Genomic DNA, 24331 nt, shown 5'->3' on the forward strand with positions numbered 1-24331 from the left:
GTGCCTATTACTACTGCCTTTACCAGGAATGCCTTTACAACGAAATATCGTTGTTAAGGCATTCGTGGTAAAGGCATTAGTGGTAACAACGAGGTCGTTGTTCCGACCTCGTTGTTCAGGCACTCGTTGTTTCGGCAGGCGGCGTTCCGACATACAACCACTCAAAATGCCTGTATCTTGTGTTGAAAGCTGTTTACCATTACTCTCCCTGGAGGATTTGTACTAAGTTATAAGCCCCTATGGGATCAAATTTTTAAAATATCATGTCTGATTTTATCTTACCCTTTGACACAGACTTAGGTGATAATGGATATCTGCCACTGACCATGACTGAATTTAGGGCCAGATGTAGCAAAGGTTTTTACCCATTCTGTGTCTATGGGAAAAAGTGTTCGTACATATGGCCCTTAGTTCTCTAAAGTCTACATAGCATCAAAAATCTCATACGGGTTCGGAATGAAAAGCTTTGTGGCCCATGCTGGTGAAGTTCAATGGCAAATTAAACCTTTCTATAGATTTGCCTTTAGGTAATCCTGAAGTACCTTGTCTTTGGTTAGGAGATAGATTCTTCCAAATGAAGTCTTAGCTCCTAGAACAAAGGTCACTAGGCAGTCTAATGGTAGATGAGGATGTAGTTGATTGCCTCCCCTTCACTCTGAATATGTCCATATACTCTTCATAAGCTTCCGGGTCACCAAATTGATCTGGATCCTGTTAAGTGACACAACAGATGGAGTATGCTGGCATCCATCTGCTGTTCCCTTAGGCCCTCTCACCTCGGGCACAACGGGCCAGCTGAATGTCCATGGGCATAGTGGTAACCATCTTGGCGTGGATGACACAGAGGTTGGTGTCTTCATGACAGCAGAGTTCTGTAAAACCAGATCTGTCTTGAATTACTGAACAATCTCCAGCACCAGGCGTTGGAAGGGCAGTTTGCGGAGAAACACCTCAGTGGACTTCTGGTAGCAGCCGATCTTGCGAAGAGCCACGGTTCGGGGCCGGTAGAGATGAGGCTTTTTGACTCCGCTGGTGGAAGGAGTGATCTTGTGGACAGCCTTGGTAGCCAGCTGCTTGTGAGGCGATTTCCTTCCGGTGGACTTGCGGGCGCTCTGCTTGGTACCAGCCATAGCAAGAGTGTCTGTCTCTGTATGACCTATAAGATAACATAGATAGAAGGAAGGAAGGAAGGAAGGAAGGGCACAGTTCCAACTTTCTTCGGGAAAGCAGTTTTGAGCTGAAGTGTTAGATGAAAATGTGATGTATTGTGCTTTCCAGTCAATTAAATAGTTATGTTTGTGAATACACTAAGTATCCAAGACTACAGCAAATGCAGAGGTCTCAATGAGGTAAAATCTTATAGTTTTCACATGTTCAATCTCTAAAGCCGGTTCTGATAAACTGGTTTTCCCCAGTATACTTCTCCCAATATCAGTGATTATTCTTGGTGCCCACAACAGCTTCTGGAGTGTTCAGTCTTTTTTATTGCTTTGGCAGACAATGATCTTTTTGAAAACTTCAGCCCATATAACAACAAGAAGCACCACAGTCAATTGAAGCCAGGATGCCGCACCTCTGGGTTGAAAGGGGACCTGAATGGGTTTTGCCCAATACAGTCGAGTCTAAGGGTTTCCTGCCAATTGTAGGCAATCTTTGGCAAACTTTCCTGCCTTTCCTCAATAAATGTATTCTCGGATTCATTTCTTCTATGCCTGACTTCCTGATATTTAGTAGTTGCATCTGCTCTTCAGGGGGCTCACTTCTGCCTTGAATGAGTGCGTCTGTCCTCTGGTGGGATACTGTGTAGGAAACCGTCTTGTTTCCTGACACCGCTGTTTTTGTTGTGCGCCAACCTGTATGGTTAAATGTATTGTATAGTTGATGTGGTTGATCTGTTAACTACTAGTGATAGGATCTTGTTTAACTCTTTCCTGAGGACCTGGTAATACTGGTGCAACTGTGACATCAGTCCAAAGTGCTTTGGCCACCAATTGTTGGCAATAATATGCATAGAAAATGATATCCTTACTTCCTTGACGTAAGGTAAATAATCTTGAATGGGCAGCTGATTGAGTATGTTTCTTCAAAATATAGCTGAGAACTGTTGCACAAATATAGCATACATGGTATGCCATATAACATACATGGTATGCCATGGGCACTGGTTTAAAATCAGTGGGGTAGCCCAGCCTAATACGCCTTTGCTGAGATAGGCTAACTCAAACTTTACTTTGACTTGATTGAAAAAAAATGTTGAGGTTTAGCAAAGAAATTTAAAGTACATTGAGCCATGCATGCCTAAAAGTTGTGTGGGTTTCCTGGAAAATGTTCAGTTGGTGTCATACCCACAGAAAAAGAGGGTGGAGCATGGATCTGACCAGAAAGAGAGATGGCAGAGGCTCCACCTCTGTGGGAAGCAGCTGGAGAGTTTACCATGTGACTGCATCAAATAAGAAACAATGCTCTTGTCAAGCAACGTCAAGATCTTCTTGCTTCTTAGTTTTCGCTTATGCCATGGACTGCAATGGACTGACCTTGGAATCCATTTTGAATAAATATATACTTCTGTCATGACTATAGCTCAGATAGATTTAAGGGAGTCAAGGTCACTTCCTGTAAAGTATCCTGAAGTCTGTGAATAGCACCTGAGCATATTGGGAAAAGAGGCTAAGAAGCAGGAGAAGCGAGGCAGACTCCTGCGGGCTGGGTGATGGCATTGGAAGGTTATGGCATAGAGGGCCTTGCTTAGAGTTTGGCAGATGGGGGTATTCCATCAGTAACGTGATGGATATCCCAAACGCCTTACTACGGGTGCCCTGGGATATAATTCACTTGAACTAAGGCGGTGGGATATCTGTCACATTTGTGACAAACTCCGACAAACTCTAAATCAAGCCCAGAGTCTATGACCAGCATTCAAGGATTCTGTCAAGCCTCCACTTTGGGAAAGAAAGTAAAATCAGTAGAGGGAAACACACCAAAGATATACTATTATAGGTATCACAGGAACAAGGTCTTAACCCGGTGCAAAGTGCAGGCTGACGGTAATCCGTGCCCAGCTAGCTGCGCAGGAGCTGAGGTAGAAAGGAATGACTGCAGCAGCAGGGAGTGAGCTTGGGAGTAAGTAGACAAAACTAACAAACACAGAAATAACAAGAGCTGGGGAACAGAGGGAGCCAAGAAGGAGAAAACTAACAAAGGTGTGGGTACAAGTAGGCCAAGTTTGAAGTGAAGCGAAAGCTGAATAAACATAACAACCGCTGTTGCAGACAGCTTGCTTCTGCACGAGGTAGGTCTGGATACTACCTTAACCTCCACTGACCCAGACGTTCCACGACTCTGGCTGGTTCTCAGGAGGCTGGCCCAGTGCAACCGACCTGTCTAACACCGGAAGTACTTGCATTTCCGAAGCATGCCTGTGTTTTCCAATGGTTTGGTCACCATCTTCTACACGTTTGCTGTCTTCGGGGTTTCTTCTGTGTTTTTGCGTCCGGGAACCTGACAACGTGTACGAATCCAGTACACAATGGAGGGGAGATTTATGCAGCGTTTACAGAGCGTGCTTTGTATACAAAATATAATGTATGTTTTGCTATTATCTTTTTAAAATTGACAAGACTTTGCTTTCCAATAAAAAGCAACAGATTTGTAGTCTTGGTATGTTGATGAAATGAAAGGGCCCATTTATTTGGGAGGAAAGACGATACAACATGCTCCTGACATCGACCGCCAGGAGCAGTTAGAACTTGTCGAATGTGGGTGGCTGCTTTTATAGTTATAAACAGTTCCAAAATAGAAACCATTTCAGTGCTTGAAGGTATACCACCTGTAAGACATACTGAGACGAGATAAATAGGCCCTATTCTGAGACGATTTAAATGTAAGAAAAACATTATTGCATCAGACCCAAGTGGAGCTGTTACTGTGTCCCAGTTTGGAGCATCTCATTAGTAGAAGCAGGGGGTATGGGGGGACTTATTTGTTACTATAGCAAGAGCTGCGTGCCCCCCACTATAGGAGTTACTGGGGGTTATGGTATAGATACACTAACATTGCTGTTTACCTGTTTTACTGTTGTAATAGCCTGGGCGGTGCCTTGTGTAATTAGGGTGTATTTGCAGTGCAATGCATGAGGTCTTACATCTGCCGTAATTTAGAAGCTGAATATAAAGTGTTCAGATGACTCAAGAATAAAGAAGTTACAATTCCAGTCACAAAGAAAGAAAGATAACTATGTCACAGTTGTTACACATTTCATTGGTAGAGCTGTTTCCCTAATTGTATGTCCTATTATATATAGATAGAAGTAGTAATATTTCAGTGCTCGCCCTGTGTCATTCTTATGACGGGCCATGGGTTTTCTGTTCATCTTTGTCCATTCTCCTGAACCTGTTGAGCAGTGAGATGTTGCAGGTGATGGTGGTATTATCCTATACTGCAGGTCCATGGTGTGTCTTTTCATACATTTGCAAGGTCTAAAGCCCTAACCTCAGTGGTCAGTAGTTATATGACGTTTCATACCACTGGCGAGATCATGAAGTGCTCCTAATTGTGTCTGGTTCCTCGGCCCACCTTAGAAAGCATAGTTGAAAATGTTTTGTTTGTAACTTGGCCTTTATTGGACATGCTGGGTTAGGTGCGTGTGTTTTGAATGGTGTGGTGGAATCACAGTGCACCTAATGTCACTGCATCTCAGCATGGGCTGTAGTGAAGAGTGAGAATAGGCATGCAGGCAGATGGAATATTTAGGATGGACAACATGATAAGCAGAACCTGAGGCCCGCGTGTATCAGTTGGGTCCACTAGGGCAGTGTATTTTTACCTTGTGGCCTGGTGAATCCTGGATCACCGCCCAGGTCTAACTTAAGACTGGTTTTCCTTACCTTTTTTCTTGAAAGTGGCTACTTTGCACATCAACATCCCTGAAGGAACGTATCCTGCCATACAACAATTCACTCAGAATATGTGTTACCCAGTAAAGTTGTTATGAGGGTCCACCATCCATAAAGGTTTGTGTGAGTGCGTACATGGGAGCTGTGTGACTTCAGCAGCTGCACGGGTATCTAAGCACAAGGGGAACCACGTGTTTGAAGGCCTTGTGGAAGCTACATGTGCACATCCTTCATAAAAAAGGAGGATGCGAAAAGTAATGATGTAATGGACGCCTGAATGATTAACACAACTGTTAGTTTCTTAGCGGCTTGCTAATTGTGTGTCTAAAGTGTATGAATGTGTAATGTTGCTACAACAGAGAAGTTAAGAGCTAATCTATAGAAAGATACAGTGGTGCTTGTGGGTGCTGCTCGTGGTACATTTGGGGTCATTTCAGAAGGAGAGGAGGTGCATCTACCATTGATCGTGTTGGAAAAAAGAGTGTTACATCAGTAGTGTATTAGTAGGACTCCACCTCTTGGGTAAGAGTGAAGCACAGAGTGAGTCGTAATCCCTGGTTGAAGGACTGTACTTGGCTTTCTGAGGGGCTGAGGCTGTTCTCTACACCTCTCTGCAGTCTGGTGAATCTGGCACATGTTGAGAGGATACAGGTTGGAGGGTTGTATGGGAAGAAAACCAAAATCGTGCTAATATTGAGAAGGATGTGCCAGACTAGACCCACACATGCAGGACAGCAACTGGATGGCAGCACAGAGTGCACCAAAGATGAAACCAGCCCTACATGGGCATTGAGGGATGCAATACTCCATCACACAAACCTGCAGTTGATAGAGTCGGGAAGAGAATGTTCATATAATCGCTCACAAAATGAAGGAACAAGAAACATTTCACAACACTGTTAGTTTACCTCGTGGAATGTCACACACCGCAGAACACAAATGAGGACTAGAAGGAAGGGTCTAGACACAGAATACCTAAAGGTCCCACTTTATCCTCCATCTGGCATCCTCCACCGGTTTCTGTTTAGGCGTCTCCATACTTTGCCAATGTTCTCCTATATATACTCCCGTCCTCATCTACCCTTTGCTCTGCTCCCTTACTGGCAAGGCCACTGGAACTATGCAGCAGGGGAGGACCTAATTATGAGGTAGCGCTGACTAAATTATGCAGCGAGTAAAAAGCATATTATGTGGCATAGTGCAGTACATTTTGTGACGGTATAACCTCATTATTTTGCCACTTTTGCACGTTAACATAAAGCAATAAGCAACAGAAAAGAGACCAGGCAACCTTTGCGAAGGGTGTTCCACTACACAACACATGTTGCTCCGATTTTAGTAATGTGTGACCAGTTTGAACTAGAAACAACTTTCTTTGTAAAATGTGCAGAATATGCAGCGGATGACAGGTTATGTGGCAAATGCAGCAAATCTATAATTATGCAGAAAACTGTGCAGCCGCAAAATTGTATAATTCCAGTGGCCCTGCCAATAGTATACGCCTGCTCACATATAGTGTCCCCTTGATCTTCTATTCACTCTTCACTGATGTCTGTGGTCCATGGTATAGTTGCTGTACTGTTCTTGAGTAGCATACTCATACTTCAATAGCAAAGAAATCCCCCATTTACATTATAGTGTTGGGAGTGAGGCAGAGCTAAGTAGAACAAGGGAGAGAAAGAACTAAGAATAAAAAGAGAGACTGAGTGAATGATTCTGCATGAAGGCTTAATATTAATACTCTGTGCAAGAGCCAAAATTGCTGCTTCAACGGAGCTACCAAGCACTGGCAACAGCAGTAGGTCTGACTTAATACTGAGTCACTGGTGAGTTCCATGCTCAACTACTTCTCATATATTAATCACTCAATTTGGATTTGTAAAGCATGGCTAATTTCCTAAAAGAGTATCCAAGTGCTGCGAGCAAGTCTAATTCCATGGGGTTCACTTGAACGGCCAGGTCTTTAGTCCTTTCCTGAATTCCTGGAGAGAGGTTGAGGTCCTGAGATGGATGGGGAGGTTGTCCCAGGACTTTGCAACAAGGTGGGAGAAGGACATTCCCTGCTGTTGCTTCGGCAGATGCGGGAGGTGTGTGCGTGGGAGAGGGAGGCAGGGAGCAGGTACCTAGTGGGGTGGTGGGAGTTCAGGCAGTGGCTGATGTAAGCTGGTCTTTGATTGTAGAGGGCTTTGTAGGTGATGGTCAACATCTTGAATTGAAATCTCTTCTGAATGAGGAGCCATGGGATTTTCTTGAGGTGGGGGGTGATGTGGGTCTACCTGGGGAGGTTGAGGATGAGTCTGGCTGCTGCGTTCTGTGTGGTCTTCAATCTCTTCAGTAGGTGTGTGGAGATCCCTACGTAGAGTGCATTCCTGCATTCCAACAGGCTGGTGATAAGGGCTTGAATGACCGTGCATCTGGTGTTTACAGGGACCCATCTGAAGATCTTACGGTGCTTGCGAAGAGTCAGGAAGCAAAATCTTCTAGACCAGTGGTTCACAACCTGTGGTCTGGGGACCCCTGGGGGTCCAGAAAGCCTCCTTAGGGGGTCTGTGACTGCTTAGAAAATTAAAAAATATTAACAGACAATAAAGTGCATATGCATAAAGTTTCTAAATGTACAACTAAACATTTTAATTCGTACTGTAAAGATCAAGGAATTTGAAATTGGAGGCTATGAATTTAATTAGTATCCTCAGATTGATTCGTGGGAGCAGTGCAGGTGCATCAAAAAGAGTACAGTATGGACAATGTGTGGCGTCAACTGAATTTAGAAAAGCTCCAACCTTCCCATTAAAATTATTTTTTTTATTGATATTTGTTTGCAAATCAAAGAAAATGTGTTATCATTTATGTATGATGAATGCTTGTTTCTGTATTGTTTTCCGTTTCTAATCATCAACAGTGTTTAGGCTCGGGTCCCTGGCTTCCAGTAATGACTCAGGGGGGGGGGGGGGGTCCACAGAAGTCAAAAGGTTGGGAACCACTGTTCTACACCACAGTATTGTCAGAGTGGGTAACAAGCAACAAAACCGTCGCCTGCTACAGTAATCTGTGACATTACATGTAACAATCTACCTTCTGTTGTCTATTGGCCTCAACCTATCTTTTATCACACTAAATAACTCACATCTACTGCCTTTGTCATAACTTTTCTCCATAAACAGATAAGTCCTGTGGCATCTGATATACCTTTTCCCAGTGAACCAATCAAGGCTATAGTGTTTGCTATTGGCTTGTTGCCCTATCCAGTTCAGGTCTACTGTATTGAGAATAAAGGATCCCATAAGGTAGTCATCAGGCAGATTGCCATAAAATTACAAAATTATATATGAAATTACATTTGGGAGTGCCTAACAAAGATTACAACAGTGCGTATATTTAACCCCCCACCCTCTCACCCCCCGGTTTGTCATAGAGGCTAACCAATAACAAACCATGTGACTATTATGGTATTCTCTATGATTCCATGTCATATAATACCTCTCTACAGGTTTTAACACAATGTAAGAACAATCCATCATTAAAAGCCTATGGATGTTAATATGTTTTTCGCAATAACTGTGTCAGACCTACTGCCTTAGTCATAGCTTTTTATAATAAACAGATCAGAGCTATGGCACCTAAAGTAAATTTTCCCAATGATCCCATTAGCCCTATAATCCTGCTCATTGCCTTGTCACCATACCCAACTATGGTCTACAGTATTGGGTATAAGCTTTCCCAAAAGGCAAAATAAGCACTATTTTTTACCAGAAGCACACACAAGCATGTAGATAGGAAGATCAACATGCAGGAAGGGCGTCTCACTCAGTACTCCTTCCTAAAGCTCTTTTTCTTGTGGTCACATAGGTTTAAGGGAGACCTAATAAAAATAAAAACAATCAAAGAGAACTCCAAATAGCGAAACGTTGAGATGCAGCAGGTTCTATGAAATGTTACCAGGCCCCAGCTCCCTGCTAAAACTTGGTATGATGCTCAGCAGCTAGTTTGTTTTGTTTCATGCGAGCTGGTAACACGGCTCAGTGAGTTGAAAGATCATCACTAACAAATATGGTAAGCTGAAAGTCACAATCTGAATCTCGGTAAGGCAAACTAGGTCTTCCATCCTGCCAGGGTCGATACATTGAATAATTAGGTATTAATAACATCTGCTATTTACAGTGCTTAAAATGGCAGTAGTATAGTATAACCTGCTATACAGATGGCCCTGTCTCTGTAACCTGAAAGATAGCTCTCCCGTCTAAAGTCTGAACCTGTCTTGCACTGATTTTGAGGCCTGGGTTATTAACTTCTTTGACACATTCTGGGTTGCTCTGTTAAGTCCTGAACCAATAACTTCTGCGCAGACTGAGAACTAGCGCTGCTATATGATGCTGGAGTCTGTAAGGTGTATGTAACCCGAAGGATGGTTTTGTTGCCTAAACCAAGCACCAATTAATTCTGGGTATTCTGAGAGATAGCTCCGCTGCTCGGCGGTATAGCAACTGCTGCTGTGATATTTGAAGAATAGCTCTCCTGCGTGACGTTTTTAAAACAGGAGATATTATCATGCAATGAAAAAGGTATTGACTGTCAGATACTTGGCAGGCTATATCAGCTAATTCTTGTAAAACTGTAAACTGAAGGATATCTGTTTTGTATGACGACTGTACTTGTAAATTATATTTCTCTTCAGAGATACACCTGAATTATATAACCTGAGCCCATTGGTGTCTAATCATTGGTACAGTTCTATTTCGCGAATATGAGGCTTTACGTTTTGTTTCGTCGCACACATAGGTTATTGATATGTTTGAGAGTGGGGTAAGACCCTTCTTAAATATCGCGCTCTGTGCATAACTACTCGTTTGGTACAATAAGCCTTCTTACTTTTAAAATCCCTGTTTCCTCTTGTTCGCCTATACTCCATTAAACACTTTCGCTCTCTTCTCAGTGCCCCACCTCCTGTGTTGCCTCCGTCTCCTTCTCTGCTGTGTGATTCTCGCCCACCCTGCTTTGTGGGACCCACCTCTCTGTCGACTGTTATCGCCACTTTAACAACCTACGCGGCTCCGGAGCAGGTTGTGCTGGAAGCTGCGGAGGGAAAAAGAACAGAGAGCCCGGGAGAGCGGCACTGAGAGCTCGGCGAGGAGAGTGCTGCGAAGAGGGGAGAGGAGAACGCAGCGCCCGAGCGAGAGGACCCGAGAGTCCGGGATAGTAGCACCACGAGCCCCGGAAAGGAAAACCGAGCGAGGGACTAAGCGCGGAGAGAGCCCTTGTCTCCCGCGGAGCCCTGCCAGAACCGGGGAAGGAATAACCAAGCCCCGGACTCGGCTGCGAGAGCCGGCAGGGAATCCACTACTGGGCATCGTGGAGAGGACCACCGAGACCACAGCCGAGAGCCCGGGAGAGGGGGAGGCGAGGCTCTGGTACCAGGGAGGAGGCTGACAGAGCCCAGGCACCTGCTTTACATGACGCGTCCCCTCCAGCGCCAGGGGGGAATCCTGTGGATTGCAGGGCGGACCTAAAAGACTGTAGGGCAGGTGGTGATCTATCTTTGGGGTGCCGGTATTGCAGGTGAAATGGTGGAACAGGGGTACCGATTGCAAAGTTCGCCCCGGACTGCAGATCGTAAAACTTCCTAGGGGACGCGAAGAGCTGGTCTGGTCTGTGGGTGCAGTCTGCTAGTGTTCACCTACTTCAGGGAGCGGTTGTTAGGGTGCCCTGGGGTTATAGATCGGCAAGTTTTCTGTGGCGAGGAGGGCTAGGTCGCCCTAAGGTTACATGTGGCACCCTACCGGCTCGTGAGTTCCCTGTGGCTGAGCAGGCTGTTTCTGGGTGCGTGCACGTAGCAGCTTCTGAGATGAGGGCCGCTTGGTGTTTGGGAAAAAGGTAGTCTTACACCCACAGCTCTTGGGGCATTTTTCTGCTTGTGGACAGACTGTGCTAGAGACAGGCCTTGCGTAGACCCCTGCACCATGCTTAGGAGGGGCCCCCCTGCTAGAAAGAAAAGCTGTGGCCTCCTCTGACTGATCCCGGAGACCACCACATTAGGGCAACCGTGTGCAGGCAGCAGGTGGCACAGAGAAGTGGAGCGGGAGATGCCAGTGTCGGGCCCCTTGGGCCACCCCTCCATGCTCCTGCTCTGGCTGCTCCTGGTGCCCTCGCTGCACGCCCTCCCGCAGCAGAGTCTGGACACTAGCCTCCTGCCATGGAATGGAACTTGCACCCTTGCACCACTAAGTGAAGAGCTTCCAACCAAACACCACAAGAACCTCCGTCATTACCACTGCATCACCTCATCATCCATCCGTGTGAGCTGGAGCTGCTGGGGAGGGCCTATCCCGCAGGCACCGTCTTTAGCTGGCATAGGCAGCCTTATCTCTGCCCACCTCCAAATTCCAGGTGAGCGTTGTGCTTGGCAGGACCTGCGTGGGCCACAGCCCCGGCGCCTTGAGATCCTAACTCTGCTGGTCCCCCGAGATGGCGCCATAAAGGATCAGGAGCTGTGTTTGAGAGTTGGAGTGCCACTGCTTGCCCTCGGTCAACTGGTGCCCGCTCCCTGGGGAGATTGTGAGCCTCGCTGTGAGGTGCGGGAACCTCCAGGGTTCTCTTTCCAGGATGGGGTGCTGGTCACGGGGAAGGAGCTGTGCCTTAACCTTCAAGAGGACCTTCTGTGGTTAAAACTTCGATGCCAACAGTGCCCACAGAATGGGGAACCGAGGGCCTCTGGAAAGAGATTTCCAGTTCCAGATGGCATCTTTCAGGTACACTGGAGGTTAGGTTTGATGTCGCCAGGACTGGTGGGTCTGGATAGGTTGTTGGAGAAGATGGTGGGTCCAAGAACTATGCTGGGCAGTAACAGGAAGAAAAGAAATGTGAACAGTAGTCCCCAGTTTCAGCCCCCCACATACCAAGTGTCTGTGCCTGAGAATAAGCCAGCGGGCACCCCGGTAATAGTGCTGAAGGCCTTAGACCCTGACGAAGGAGATGCTGGCCGGCTAGAGTACTCCATGGGTGCCCTTTTTGACAGTCGCTCCAACTACCTTTTTGCCATCGACTCCCAGTCTGGGGCAGTAACCACTGCTGAAGAACTGGACCGTGAGACCAAGAGCACCCATGTATTTCGAGTCACTGCTGTAGACCATGGAGCTCCCCGGCGTACGGCCATGGCCACCCTCACTATCCTGGTGAGCGACACCAACGACCATGACCCTCTATTCGAGCAGCCGGATTACAAAGAGAGCGTCAGGGAGAACTTGGAGATCGGCTATGAGGTGCTCACTGTCCGAGCTACTGACGGAGACGCCAGCATCAATGCTAATATCTTGTACCAGATCCTCAACAATGAAGGGTTGAATGAGGTGTTTGAGATTGACCCCCGGTCTGGGGTAATCAGGACTAAAGGCACAGTAGATAGAGAAACAGTGGATTTTTATCAGCTGCTGGTAGAAGCCAATGACCAAGGGAAGGACCCTGGTCCACGCAGCTCCACTGCTAACATTCAGATCACTGTGGAGGATGACAACGACAATGCCCCTCAGTTCAGTGAGAAACGATATGTGGTCCAAGTTCCAGAAGATGTGGCCCCTGGCACCCAGGTTCTGCAAGTCACAGCAACAGACCGGGACAAGGGAAACAATGCTGTGGTCCATTACAGTGTCATGAGTGGCAACACCCGTGGTCAGTTTTATATTGATGCGCAGTCTGGGAACATTGATGTGGTCAGTCAACTGGACTATGAGATGACCCGGGAGTACACACTCAGGATACGAGCTCAGGATGGTGGCAGGCCTCCTCTGTCAAACATCAGCGGTCTGGTGACAATCCAGATCTTGGATGTGAACGACAATGCACCGATCTTTGTAAGTACCCCTTTTCAGTCAACCGTCTTGGAGAATGTACCCATTGGCTATTCTGTCATCCATATCCAGGCTATTGATGCTGATTCTGGTGAGAACTCCCGGCTAGAGTACAGCCTGGTGGACACTGGTTCCAACTTTCCATTCTCGATCAACAACAACACAGGCTGGATAGTGATTTCTTCTGAGCTGGATCGGGAAACTGTGGATTTCTATACTTTTGGGGTTGAAGCAACAGATCATGGTACCCCACCTATGACATCTTCAGCTAGTATCAGTATCACCATTCTGGATGTGAATGACAATAATCCTGAGTTCACTCAAAAGGAGTACTACATGAGACTGAACGAGGATGCAGCAGTTGGTACCAGCGTTCTAACCGTCTCTGCTATAGACAGAGACATCAACAGTGTGATCACTTACCAAATTTCCAGTGGTAACACAAGGAACCGTTTCTCCATCACCAGCCAGAGTGGTGGGGGGCTCATCACCCTTGCATTACCTTTGGATTACAAACTAGAACGGCAGTACACCCTCACAATCACTGCTTCTGATGGGACGCGGCTTGACACAGCACAGGCCTTCATCAATGTCACGGATGCCAACACCCATCGTCCTGTCTTCCAGAGTTCCCACTATACTGTAAATGTCAACGAGGATCGGCCTGTGGGCACCACAGTGGTGATTATCAGTGCCACAGACGAGGACACAGGTGAGAATGCCAGGATCACTTACTTTATGGAGGACAGTGTTCCTCAATTTAAGATCGATGCTGACACTGGTGCTGTTACTACTCAGATGGATCTAGACTATGAAGATCAGGTGTCCTATACGCTCGCCATCACCGCCAGGGACAATGGCATCCCCCAGAAGTCCGACACCACATATCTAGAGATCCTGGTCAATGATGTAAATGACAATGCCCCTGTGTTCTTGAGGGATAGTTACCAGGGCTCTGTGTATGAAGATGTCCCAGCCTTTACCAGTGTCCTGCAGGTTTCTGCCACTGACCGTGACTCTGGTTTGAATGGGCGCGTCTTCTACACCTTCCAGGGAGGAGATGACGGAGAAGGTGACTTTATCATTGAGTCCACATCGGGCATTGTACGGACACTACGACGCCTGGATAGGGAGAACGTCCCATTCTACCAGCTGAAGGCCTTCGCTGTGGATAAGGGTATGCCCTCACTGAAGACCCCCGTCGCGGTCCAGGTGACTGTGTTGGATGTGAATGACAACCCTCCTGTGTTCGAGAAGGATGAGTTTGATATTTATGTGGAGGAGAACAGCCCCATAGGCCTCGTGGTGGCCCGAATTGTAGCCCTGGACCCTGACGAGGGCACCAACGCCCAGATCATGTACCAGATTGTGGAGGGCAACATCCCTGAGGTATTTCAGCTGGACATTTTTTCCGGTGAGCTGACTGCGCTGCTGGACCTGGACTACGAGGCCAGATCGGAGTACATCATAGTGGTCCAGGCCACATCGGCGCCCCTGGTGAGCAGGGCCACGGTACACGTCCGGCTCCGCGACCAGAACGACAACGCTCCAGTCCTCAGCAACTTCCAGATCATTTTCAACAACTACATCAGCAACCGGTCTGCCAGCTTCCCCGAGGGGGTCATCGGCAGAATCCCCGCATATGACCCCGACGTGTCCGACTCCCTCGTCTACCACTTCGAGCAGGGAAACGAGCTGGATTTGGTCCTTTTGAATAACATAACTGGAGAGATCCGCTTGAGCCGGGCATTGGATAACAACCGGCCCCTGGAAGCTGTCATGAAGGTATCCGTCTCTGGTAAGTCAGTCATTGAATTATGTCTTAAATGTGTTTGCGTCCGATTTTCATTACAGTTGAGGTTGTATTTGCGCGCAATCGAGTGATTGCCTACACTATTTTTGCCAGATAAAACCTAGCTCAAATCGCGTGGGCAAACTGCGCAAAACTCAAAATGGTCAGGTAATTACTCATACTATAAATACGGCGCTTTGCAGTATCGTTATTTGCCGGGTGGGTAGTTACCTCCCCAGAATAAGGCTGAACTCGCATTGATTGACAGGAAGTACGGCAATGCATAATAAATGGCGAGATGAATCGTCCCAAATGGTAATATGTTGATTTCTTGAGTACACTACATAAACTGTGCTGAGCTGCCTGGGGGAGGGGTTGCGGTAGCCCATTATCTGTAGACCGGATATTTGGCAAGGCCTAGTCCCTTTCGTTTTCCAGGTCAGGTGAAGCGTTTAATACACATGAACGCAGAGCTTCAGTGACGTTTTTTTTGTGGGAATTTCCAATACGTCGGGCCTAGATTTTCGGAAACCAATTCACAATTTTGAAATGATAATACTTAAATGCATATCATTTTTTTTAGTTAAAGTCATGACTAAACTAATTGAATTGAAGGATCAAGCAAGGTCTAATTAGGACTAATTTTGCCTTCAGTTTCTATTTTATCATCTTTAGTTATAAAACCCTCTTAAGAGGGAGATTTCTAAGCCTTTTCTTATAAAAGCTCTCTAAATAGTTCTCAAACGATCAAAGTAGCGCCCTATCAATAGCGGGCGCGTCCATCCTACAAGTGACTCTGATGTTTTTATTTTAGTAAATCTCCGGGACTGAGTTGGTTTACTACCCCCACACAGAAACACGAGTTTCACTAAACCCTTTTTTTGTCATTGACTTGTGGAATGTGTACGTTCCTTGAAGTTGATTAGAACAGTGACATGGGGAATGTGCAACTGTTGAATTGTGTGAGGTCTGTGATGTGAGGAATGCATGCAACTTTATTGTAACTTGTGTGATTGAGGCCAGCGATTTGTGGAATTAGTGAACGTTCAGTGGTCTGTGGGAGTCTAGAGCTGTGGCGTGCTGCAGCGAAGGGCGTTGTTTTCTGATGCTTGGCTGACGTCTGTTCCCTGTTTACAGTTAGCTAAGGCTTCTGACAGTGTCTTCCAGTGATCCGCTGCCTCTTGGAATGTGTTGTCCTGCTTCTACTTCCAGGCCAGTAACAGGCTGTTGTGGCCACTGTTGAATGTCCTGCCACCCATTGTCCATCCAGTAGAGTGTTAAGGAAAAGGCCATCTCCTTCATTGCTACACATTTATTTATATAAGGAATGATATTTACGTCAGTTGCATAGAGTATCCTTGTCATGGAAGCAATGTACTCTTACTCTATCATCTTCTCAGAATTCCACGTCATGAGTTAAAACCAATGCAAAAGAGAAGCACGCAGGTCATCGTTTCTTCTCCGGATGTCAGGTGTCAGCCTTTATCTAGACCCCAGCAACTGTACTTTGCACAGGCAAAGCCTGTTTCGAAATCCTCTCTGATGGGTGGATAAAGGAATGCAGAGGTGATATTCAGGTCTGAGATATAATAATATTTTAATGCCACAAGCACAGTCAAATTAACAATGACCAGACAGGCTGTTGTAGCCAGTGAGCTTCGAGTTTTGTGTTCATTGATGCTAGTCCTCTTCCAGGGTGCTGTGTCAGCTGTTTCCGTTTTTTTTTCTTTTTTGTTTAGGGGAGTGCGTGTGGAGTGCCGAGTGTGGGACAGTGTAATTGGACCAGTAGTGTTTATTTCTGATTGCTCATGGGGTAGAGAGAGTGTGTGTGGGTGCGTCATGTGAAGTAGAAACATGCAGATGGGCCATGAGCATCTCTGATGTCACTTTATTTTGTGAAGTTATGCTAGGTTGGTGGAATTCTTCCATGGTAGGATCAGCGCGATTTAGTGGTGCTAAATGTGTTTTATAAGGTAAACGTTGTAAACTAGTGCCTGAGTATTGTTTTATTTTGGTTAGTTAGCATGATTTGGTGTGTCATGTTGTCACTGTCATTCCTTGTGTGATTTGTTTTCCAGAGACCACTTCTTCAAATACCACAATGTTTGTTCTTTTGCTGCCAACAAACGTTTGTGGGTGGTTTGTGGTGGGTGCATTGTGTTGTCTGCCAGTATGGTAATATTTTTGCCCTCCATAAGAGCTTTGAGTTTTCTGTCTTTTTAGGGCAAGTTTGATGTAAAGTGTCCTGGACTCTATATGTTAGGTTCATGGTATAGTAATAAGAAGAGATGGTTGATCTTTTATTGTAAATGGTCCTGGTTTCGGTCTATCTCAGCTGCAGATACAGAGGCGTAGGTAGTTTATGTGGAAATACACATTTATTTCTTATTTCTTCTTTCCTTTTGTGTTCTTGTCTTTTCTTCAGTCTGCACATCTTTCACTCTTTATTTTTTCTGCTCATTTGCCACACTCCCCCTTCTTTCTCCCCTCTTCTCTCTTTTTTCCCCCTTTCTTCCTCCATCGTTTCCCTTCCATGTCCTTTTACTCCCCTCCCCGCCCAGATTTCTTTGGGATGTGTTCCTGGTCTGGTTTTGGGTTTGACTGCAGTAGGAGGTACATACCATATAGGAAGGCCCCATAGATTGTTCTTTGATCTGTCTACTGTAGAGGCATGTAGAGCTTCAGTTCAGATGGGGGTCTATATCTGTGCTCCACTCTGGTATAGAGCATGCAAAGCTGTAGCAGCAAGTGATTGTTGAATCACCTGGAGATGGTGTTTTGTCCTCTCTGTTAAGGGAGCTTAAAAGGCAGCAGTAGAAGAAGTGGCCTGTGTGGAGCTAGGATAAGCATGATCTCCTATGGAATGCTAGTGTTAACCTCCATATTATGGTTTATTCTGACACTGCTGTATGTCTTGGGAGAAGTCTCTTGCGATTTCATGGCACAGCAGTTCACTGTGTTCTCGCTTCATACCTCAGTTGTCGCCAGACAGTTGTGTAAGCATCACCAAGAGAGGGGCCTTGGCTTCACCCACATGTTGGGAGCCAGGAGTACACGTTATGATAGGGCAGACGTTGTGTGCTTCCACAAAAAAGTGCTGCACCCAACACAGCTGTGAGCATTTTGTTTATTAACCCGCTTGCCTGAGTTTGTACTTTCAGGGGTACACACATGACATTGTAATACTATTAAAGTATCTTAAATAACTGCATAATTTGTGGTGTTTTATCTGGCAGCAGCACAGATGGGAAGGGGGCAGTCATTAATCTACAAGGATGTTTAGGTCTGGCTTGACAATGCGACTGTCACTTGACCTTTTAGTTACACAAATATTCTGCAGTTGTTTGCTTCAACACAAATACATATCTATCCCGATGCTGTTTACTTGTAATGCTTTGCATTTCCATACAACATTCCTTTCAGGCCACACCTACTCACATTGCTGAGGCTTGTTATTGTGTTAGGGTGGTTGTTGGCTGAAACAGATTCACTAGGGTGGCAGAGAGATCCCACCCACCCCCAATATAACGCTAGATCAGGTGTGTCGTGTGTTTTGGGAGGAGTTGGGTCGCCCGTGGAGCGGGCTTTGTTTATTACGGAGTTTTTTAAGCCTACAGGAGAAGGGAGTGGCCTCTGGGAAACCCCCTGAGGTGTTGGTATAATGCACTATACAGTGGGGGGATGTTAATGTTCCTCCGGCCTCGTGGATGTGTACCGAAACATGCCCTTAGCGAATGTGCAATCCCCTTCCCCCACTCTAATTTTGAGGGGGTGGGGGGGGGGGGGAGACTGTAGTGCTGCGGTAGGGTGGAGGATGCTGCTGTCTTGCGCTCTTTCGTGGAGGTGTGTAACACCACACCGGAGGTAGGGAGTTTATGGGAGCTGGAAGCCTGGCCGGTCGCTGGCATTCTGCAGAGGTGACCTGGGAGGCTGCGAGGGCGGGATCCTGCGGTGGTTGTATTTCTTGGATGTCAGCCTCCACCCTCCGCCCACCCCGGCTCGCGCAGCATCTCTGCACACAGCAGGGCCTGTGTGTGCGCAGGGCTCAGGGAAGAGGACTGGCAACAGGCACACGTGTGGTCGCTCATGACCGAAAGCCTAGTGGCATGCTTCAGCCGCTGTCTGGAGCGCCCTGATCTGTTCTTGCTGTGTCATTTGCATGAAAACACATTTCATACTTATACTTGCTTCTAGGTCTGTCGTGTCGTCGTTCATCTAATGATTCTAGGTTTTAATTAAACCTTCAGGACTGCATTCATTTATCGTGCTGCTGAGTACTCCTCATTGCTTTCAGCACTAAGGCACACTGAGATAAAGTGAAGTGCCTAGAATCACACAGTGTAATCCGAAGTTAATTTTAAAAAATCAATCTGGTACAGGAGGTGCGGGTGTACAGCCCTATGCAGAAGAATAAGGCTGTGAAGCACTTTGGGAATACGTTCATGAAAACATCACGGAATGCACTTTGTGGTGCAGCGCACGTGAAGATTACTTTTAGTGCTCAGGGTCCATTTCGAATTGCGCCTGCAGTTTGCAGTTGGTGTGACTGATTTCCACACTGTTTTCACACACTGGTCAAACTAGAAGCCTGGTTCCGACTTTGGGTTAGAGTTCTTGTGAGGATTTTATGAATTATTTTGAGATAGAATTGGTGTGAAATGATATCAGGATTGTCATAACTTGTGTTTCAACCGCCTCCAGAAAAGCATATAATTTCCTGTGATCCTCCAGCATAATCCCATAAGAGCAGGACTGTGCTTGAGACTCGAGATCCTCTGTGCTGTTGCCCTATCCTTGGAGGGTAGTGACGGGCAGAGCATGGTAAATCTATTTCCAAATCAGGAGGACTGAGCAGTCTAAATGAGCGTATCTTTGGCACAGCATGATTGGGAATAGGGTGCTGGATAGTGTGAAGAATGCTGTTTCCTATACCCTTGAGTTTTTCCAGGATTTTTGTTCCTGGTCTTTGAAGCCGCAAACATACAGCTTCCTCAGTGACGTAAGGAAAGAGTGGTCGTGATCATTTGTGCTTTGAAGTTCCCACTTGGCTAGTCTTTGAGTTACTTCCTCCCTTGTAGATACCTATTTCACTCGACATTGGCAACGCTGTGGGCTGCTTTTGGTGATGGCATTGGCACTTGATTTCTTGAAATGTATTACATCTCGCTACCTCAGTCTTTAATCTTGTGCCTCCTGTTCTGTGGTATATGGTCAGCTAACATCTTGTCGTTATATCCGCTTTGCTGGATGTGATCCTTGTGGGTAATTACACTTCATGCAACCTGAGGTGCCGTTGTCTTTAGATTTGTGTTTGTGCAGCAACACAGGTCACATGCTTGAGCTCCAGGGACGTAAGATCCTGACCTCATCTCTTTGGCATAAATAGGATATGGTGCTAGGCATTATCTTTGGCTTTGCACTGACTCAGACGCAGTGTGTGTGGGAAATCAAGAATCAAGTCTGGGGGTGAGAAATGGCAGAAGTATTTGGAGTATGAAGGATGTCCGTTTAATAATGTATGAGTAGTTTTTCTTGGCCGGAACTTATTGGTGGAGCCCTAAAGTGAGGAGTGGAGCCACCATCTTAAGATCTCTCCTTGAGCATACTCTCTCTATAACATTTCTCTTCTGTAAAATCTATAGGTAGGCTTTAAACCACACCACTTACTTTTTTTGAAAGGCACCTGGTTGTCTCCCCAAAATGAACAGCTAGGTTTTAATGCAGGGACAGGGGCCCTGTTCATCCAAACTTTTCATAAATGCACAATCCTTTCTTTTGGCAGTGGGCCTTAGAGACCTCTGGAGAGAGACTGAAACATGGTCTAGTACCAATATGTTCCCAGTCTGTGAGTAATAATTGCTAAGGATTGGGCAACCAAACAATTTTAGCGAACAAGTAATGGAAAAGGTTTCTTGGGATGAGTAATTAAAAAATGTCAGTACTGTATGCCAGAGCAGTGTTTCCCTCTTGTTTCAGAGGGAAGCCTAGCAGAGTGGTGTGAAGCCCTTGCTTTTAGATGCCTTTTGCTTTTTTGGGATCTCCAGGGTTATCTGTGCACCAGACTGCTTCCTTTATGAAGATTTTTTGTTGTCTCACCGACATGCTTGGATGATCTCGGTCTACAAACTCATGGACCACCGTCTACATTCAGGCATGCTCTTCCCCCGCCAAGGAACACAATGTGAGAGACCTCCCTGGAGACCGGACGGCTTGTAGCTCCGTGTTTAATCAGCCGGCCAGACTCTGTTTGCATGCAAAGATTTTAGGGGTGGTTGGCATTGCCCAACAGAGGGGGTGTACACTTATGTTTGCCACCAATTGCCAAAACAGCCAAGGAAAAAAAAGAAAACAAACACCTCACAAGCAAGGCCAATTTGAAGCTGCTTTGTGCAACCTGGGTCTGCTCTGGGAGCAGCTGGCTACCAGGCCCTCCAATCATAGTCCCAGCAAGACTCCATCTTCTGGCACCTGCCGGGGATGTCATGGTGGCCGGGGTTAGTGAGAGGGGGAACCTTGCCATCTTTTGCCTGTCATCTGACGAGGATGGATGCGGTGATTATTTCCTTGCCAGCTGCGGCACTGGGGATGTCACCGACCGTCACAGGCAGCATTGGTGGAGGTGATGATCGTTCCTAGCCTGGGTAATTGCATTTAGAATGGTTGTTTTGAAGGATTTGTTTTTGTGTAAGACCTACATCATCCTAGTCAGTGCTCAGTAAGTCTTTGGTAATGGAGAAGATTCGCCCCATATCCCATCTGCTTGTCCTGGTGCTTTTTAAAAACAACATTTTAAGGTTTTTCTTTTTTTTCTTTTTTGAAGAAATGTAGTTCTATTTGAAAGTCCAGTGGTTGGACGGACGATGAGAAGACTTCATATGCAGCACTCCTACGGCTCTTTCTATACCTACTGAAATTATAAAAGCCTATATAGATATCTGGTGCCACAAAACACGGTATCAATAATGTACTGTTTACAGTCATCCTGCCTGCACTAAACACGTAATAGAAATAGCACAGTTTTTGCTGTTTGTGAGTGTGTGTGTGTGACTGTGCTAAGCATATGATACAATATGACACAACAATAATGTGAATATATCACGTGTGACCGGCTCAGCTTAAAATACAAGTACTGTGATTACAGATTTTTGTGTGTCTGGCTACACTAGTTCCATGGTTTAAATAGTGCCATGTTTGCCTGCACTAACCACCTCACACTAATATTTTATCTCACAAGTGCGGTCAGTGCTATGTGATTAACTTCTGGCACGTAAATGTACTTTGATTGACATACGAGCCCAGTGGTGGACAGTGGTAAGAGGCTCATTTGACATATGCTGCTAGTGATGGTCATCTTACCGCCACACAAGAGCTCTCCCTCTGTTACATCTAACACATTTTTCTTCCCAGTTGCTTCTCCAAACATTCAAACTCCCTTTCCCTTATTTGTAGAAGTGAATCAGTTTTTACATTGAATTGACCTGTGTGTCCTGCCAGGAGACACCTCATTGGGATTGAAACTGAGCTGTTATGTTCCTGCTTCAGTGGTTCTCCCTTTGGTGGTATCAGCCACCTTACCAGGGTTGACCAGTCTGTCTCTCACTGTCAGCACATTCTGACCACAGCTTTCGCTTTGGAGCCGCAGAATGGGGTAGTGCTAAGATGTTTTTCAGTTACTTGAGTTGTCATATTAGCGTCTGTGTCAAACTTTTAAAGAGTGATCTGCTCAGGTTAAACTTACGCCTAAATCATTGAGACGCACTGTGTGTGTCCTTGCATGGATCACAAATACAGCTGCCTCTGAATGACGCAGTATCACCGGTATGTGGACTTTAGAATCCTACTTTAAAGCATACTCGCATGTTTTAGACTAGCATATGCTCTGGTTGCCAGTGGAGGTCAGAAATCAGATTAACTTAAACTACATGGTTTCCAGTTGTGTAAATTATTTAGCTCTATAACATCTGTTGGCCTCTATTTTGCGCGTGCTTCCCTTCACATACTCTTACAGCTTCTTATTAAGAGCTTTTGGAGCACCCACATCCCTTCCTCCTTAGACACCTCTACCTTTGAGGTCTCCGTGCACTCCTCAAGCTCTGCTTCCCCATAGAACTGATATAAGATCAGCAGAACGCAGTGCGCACTCGGTTGTATAGAGCGCATTCTGCACATGCTATAAGAAGAGCACCACCTGGTCACCGCTGAGATTGAGAGATGGGCCTGAACTTGCATGTTTTTGCAGGGGGAGCCAATCAATTTCATATTCTCTAGGTTACAAGTGTTGGCCACGGGACACTGGGGGTCAGGAGCCCTCCCTGCATGAGCTGGAAAAGCCCTGGACAGAGAGGAGCGAGAAACCATGATGACCATGGTGACTTCCCTGGCCTAATGCCGGAAGTGGCAGACCAGTGGCCTCTGTGACTCTGCAGCCTTCCACGTATGAGGCTACAGTAAAAGTGTTGGACAGTGAGGAGCGAGGCATGCTGTTCTGCACCTCTCAACCCTCTGATGCTGCTTCCCTCGCTCACTCATTGATACTGGCTGTGGCTTGGCTTCAGCCCTGTGTTCAACACCAAGAGACAGGAGCTCACTTTTCCTGTTCACATTTTTCTGGGCCAGAAGCCAAAGATTTGTGTCTAATCTCAACAGTTCCTCTTGGCTTGACTCCAGCGAGTCCGTGGTCTTATTGCTATTAGCCACACAATGTCCTTTAAATGCCCTTCACCCCTCCTCGACATTTATCATAGCACAGCAGTGTGCACAGCCCCTTCCACCCTCTGCACCTCTCTGTCCTTAACACAGACTTCTCTGTCCCCAGAACACTCACCTTTCCCAAAACACATCCCTCTGCTTCAGTTTCCCATCCCTCCCTTGCATAGTCCTCTTCTCTCTCACCAGCAAAACCTCCCCACTGCACTTTACTCAAAACACTCCTGAGATCCATCCCCCTTCTTCCCTTAACTCAGCCCTCCTGAACTCTCCTCTACCTTAAGTACAGTTCTCTCGTTTGTTCATACTGCAGCCCTCCCCCTCGCCCACCTAAGTGTCACTGACCCTGCTCTCCCCTCATTCCCTACCATAGTCTCACCTGTATCAGTTCCAGTCAGTCAGTAACCAGATCCTTTTATGTCTTTGTAGGAGGCTGGACTGGCTTGTAGTGAGTACCAAGGGGTACTTGCACCTTGCACCAGGCCCAGTTATCCCTTATTAGTGTATAGGGTGTCTAGCAGCTTAGGCTGATAGATAATGGTAGCTTAGCAGAGCAGCTTAGGCTGAACTAGGAGACGTGTGAAGCTACTACAGTACCACTTAGTGTCATATGCACAATATCATAAGAAAACACAATACACAGTTATACTAAAAATAAAGGTACTTTATTTTTATGACAATATGCCAAAGTATCTTAGAGTGTACCCTCATTGAGAGGATAGGAAATATACACAAGATACAGGGAGTGCAGAATTATTAGGCAAGTTGTATTTTTGAGGATTAATTTTATTATTGAACAACAACCATGTTCTCAATGAACCCAAAAAACTCATTAATATCAAAGCTGAATATTTTTGGAAGTAGTTTTTAGTTTGTTTTTAGTTTTAGCTATGTTAGGGGGATATCTGTGTGTGCAGGTGACTATTACTGTGCATAATTATTAGGCAACTTAACAAAAAAAATATATATACCCATTTCAATTATTTATTATTACCAGTGAAACCAATATAACATCTCAACATTCACAAATATACATTTCTGACATTCAAAAACAAAACAAAAACAAATCAGTGACCAATATAGCCACCTTTCTTTGCAAG

General features: G+C 45.9%; 1 protein-coding gene and 1 pseudogene across 2 annotated transcripts in view; one reads left to right on the forward strand and one right to left on the reverse strand.

The window, feature by feature from the left end:
* Nucleotides 1–762: 762 nt before the first annotated feature.
* On the reverse strand, nucleotides 763–1130 carry LOC138302002 (histone H3-like; annotated as a pseudogene).
* An 8850-nt stretch (nucleotides 1131–9980) lies between these two features.
* Nucleotides 9981–24331, forward strand: part of CELSR2 (cadherin EGF LAG seven-pass G-type receptor 2) — a 301695-nt gene continuing 287344 nt past the window's right edge. The window contains exon 1 of one of the 2 annotated variants that reach the window (XM_069238878.1): nucleotides 9981–14531. In XM_069238878.1, the coding sequence (XP_069094979.1) occupies nucleotides 10973–14531 (3559 nt within the window). In that variant the 5' untranslated portion in view covers nucleotides 9981–10972. The remainder of the gene's footprint in view (nucleotides 14532–24331) is intronic. The other variant, XM_069238877.1, reaches the window with a different exon arrangement.

Source organism: Pleurodeles waltl, chromosome 6 (assembly GCF_031143425.1).
Source record: "Pleurodeles waltl isolate 20211129_DDA chromosome 6, aPleWal1.hap1.20221129, whole genome shotgun sequence".
In the NCBI taxonomy this organism is placed as follows: domain Eukaryota; kingdom Metazoa; phylum Chordata; class Amphibia; order Caudata; family Salamandridae; genus Pleurodeles; species Pleurodeles waltl.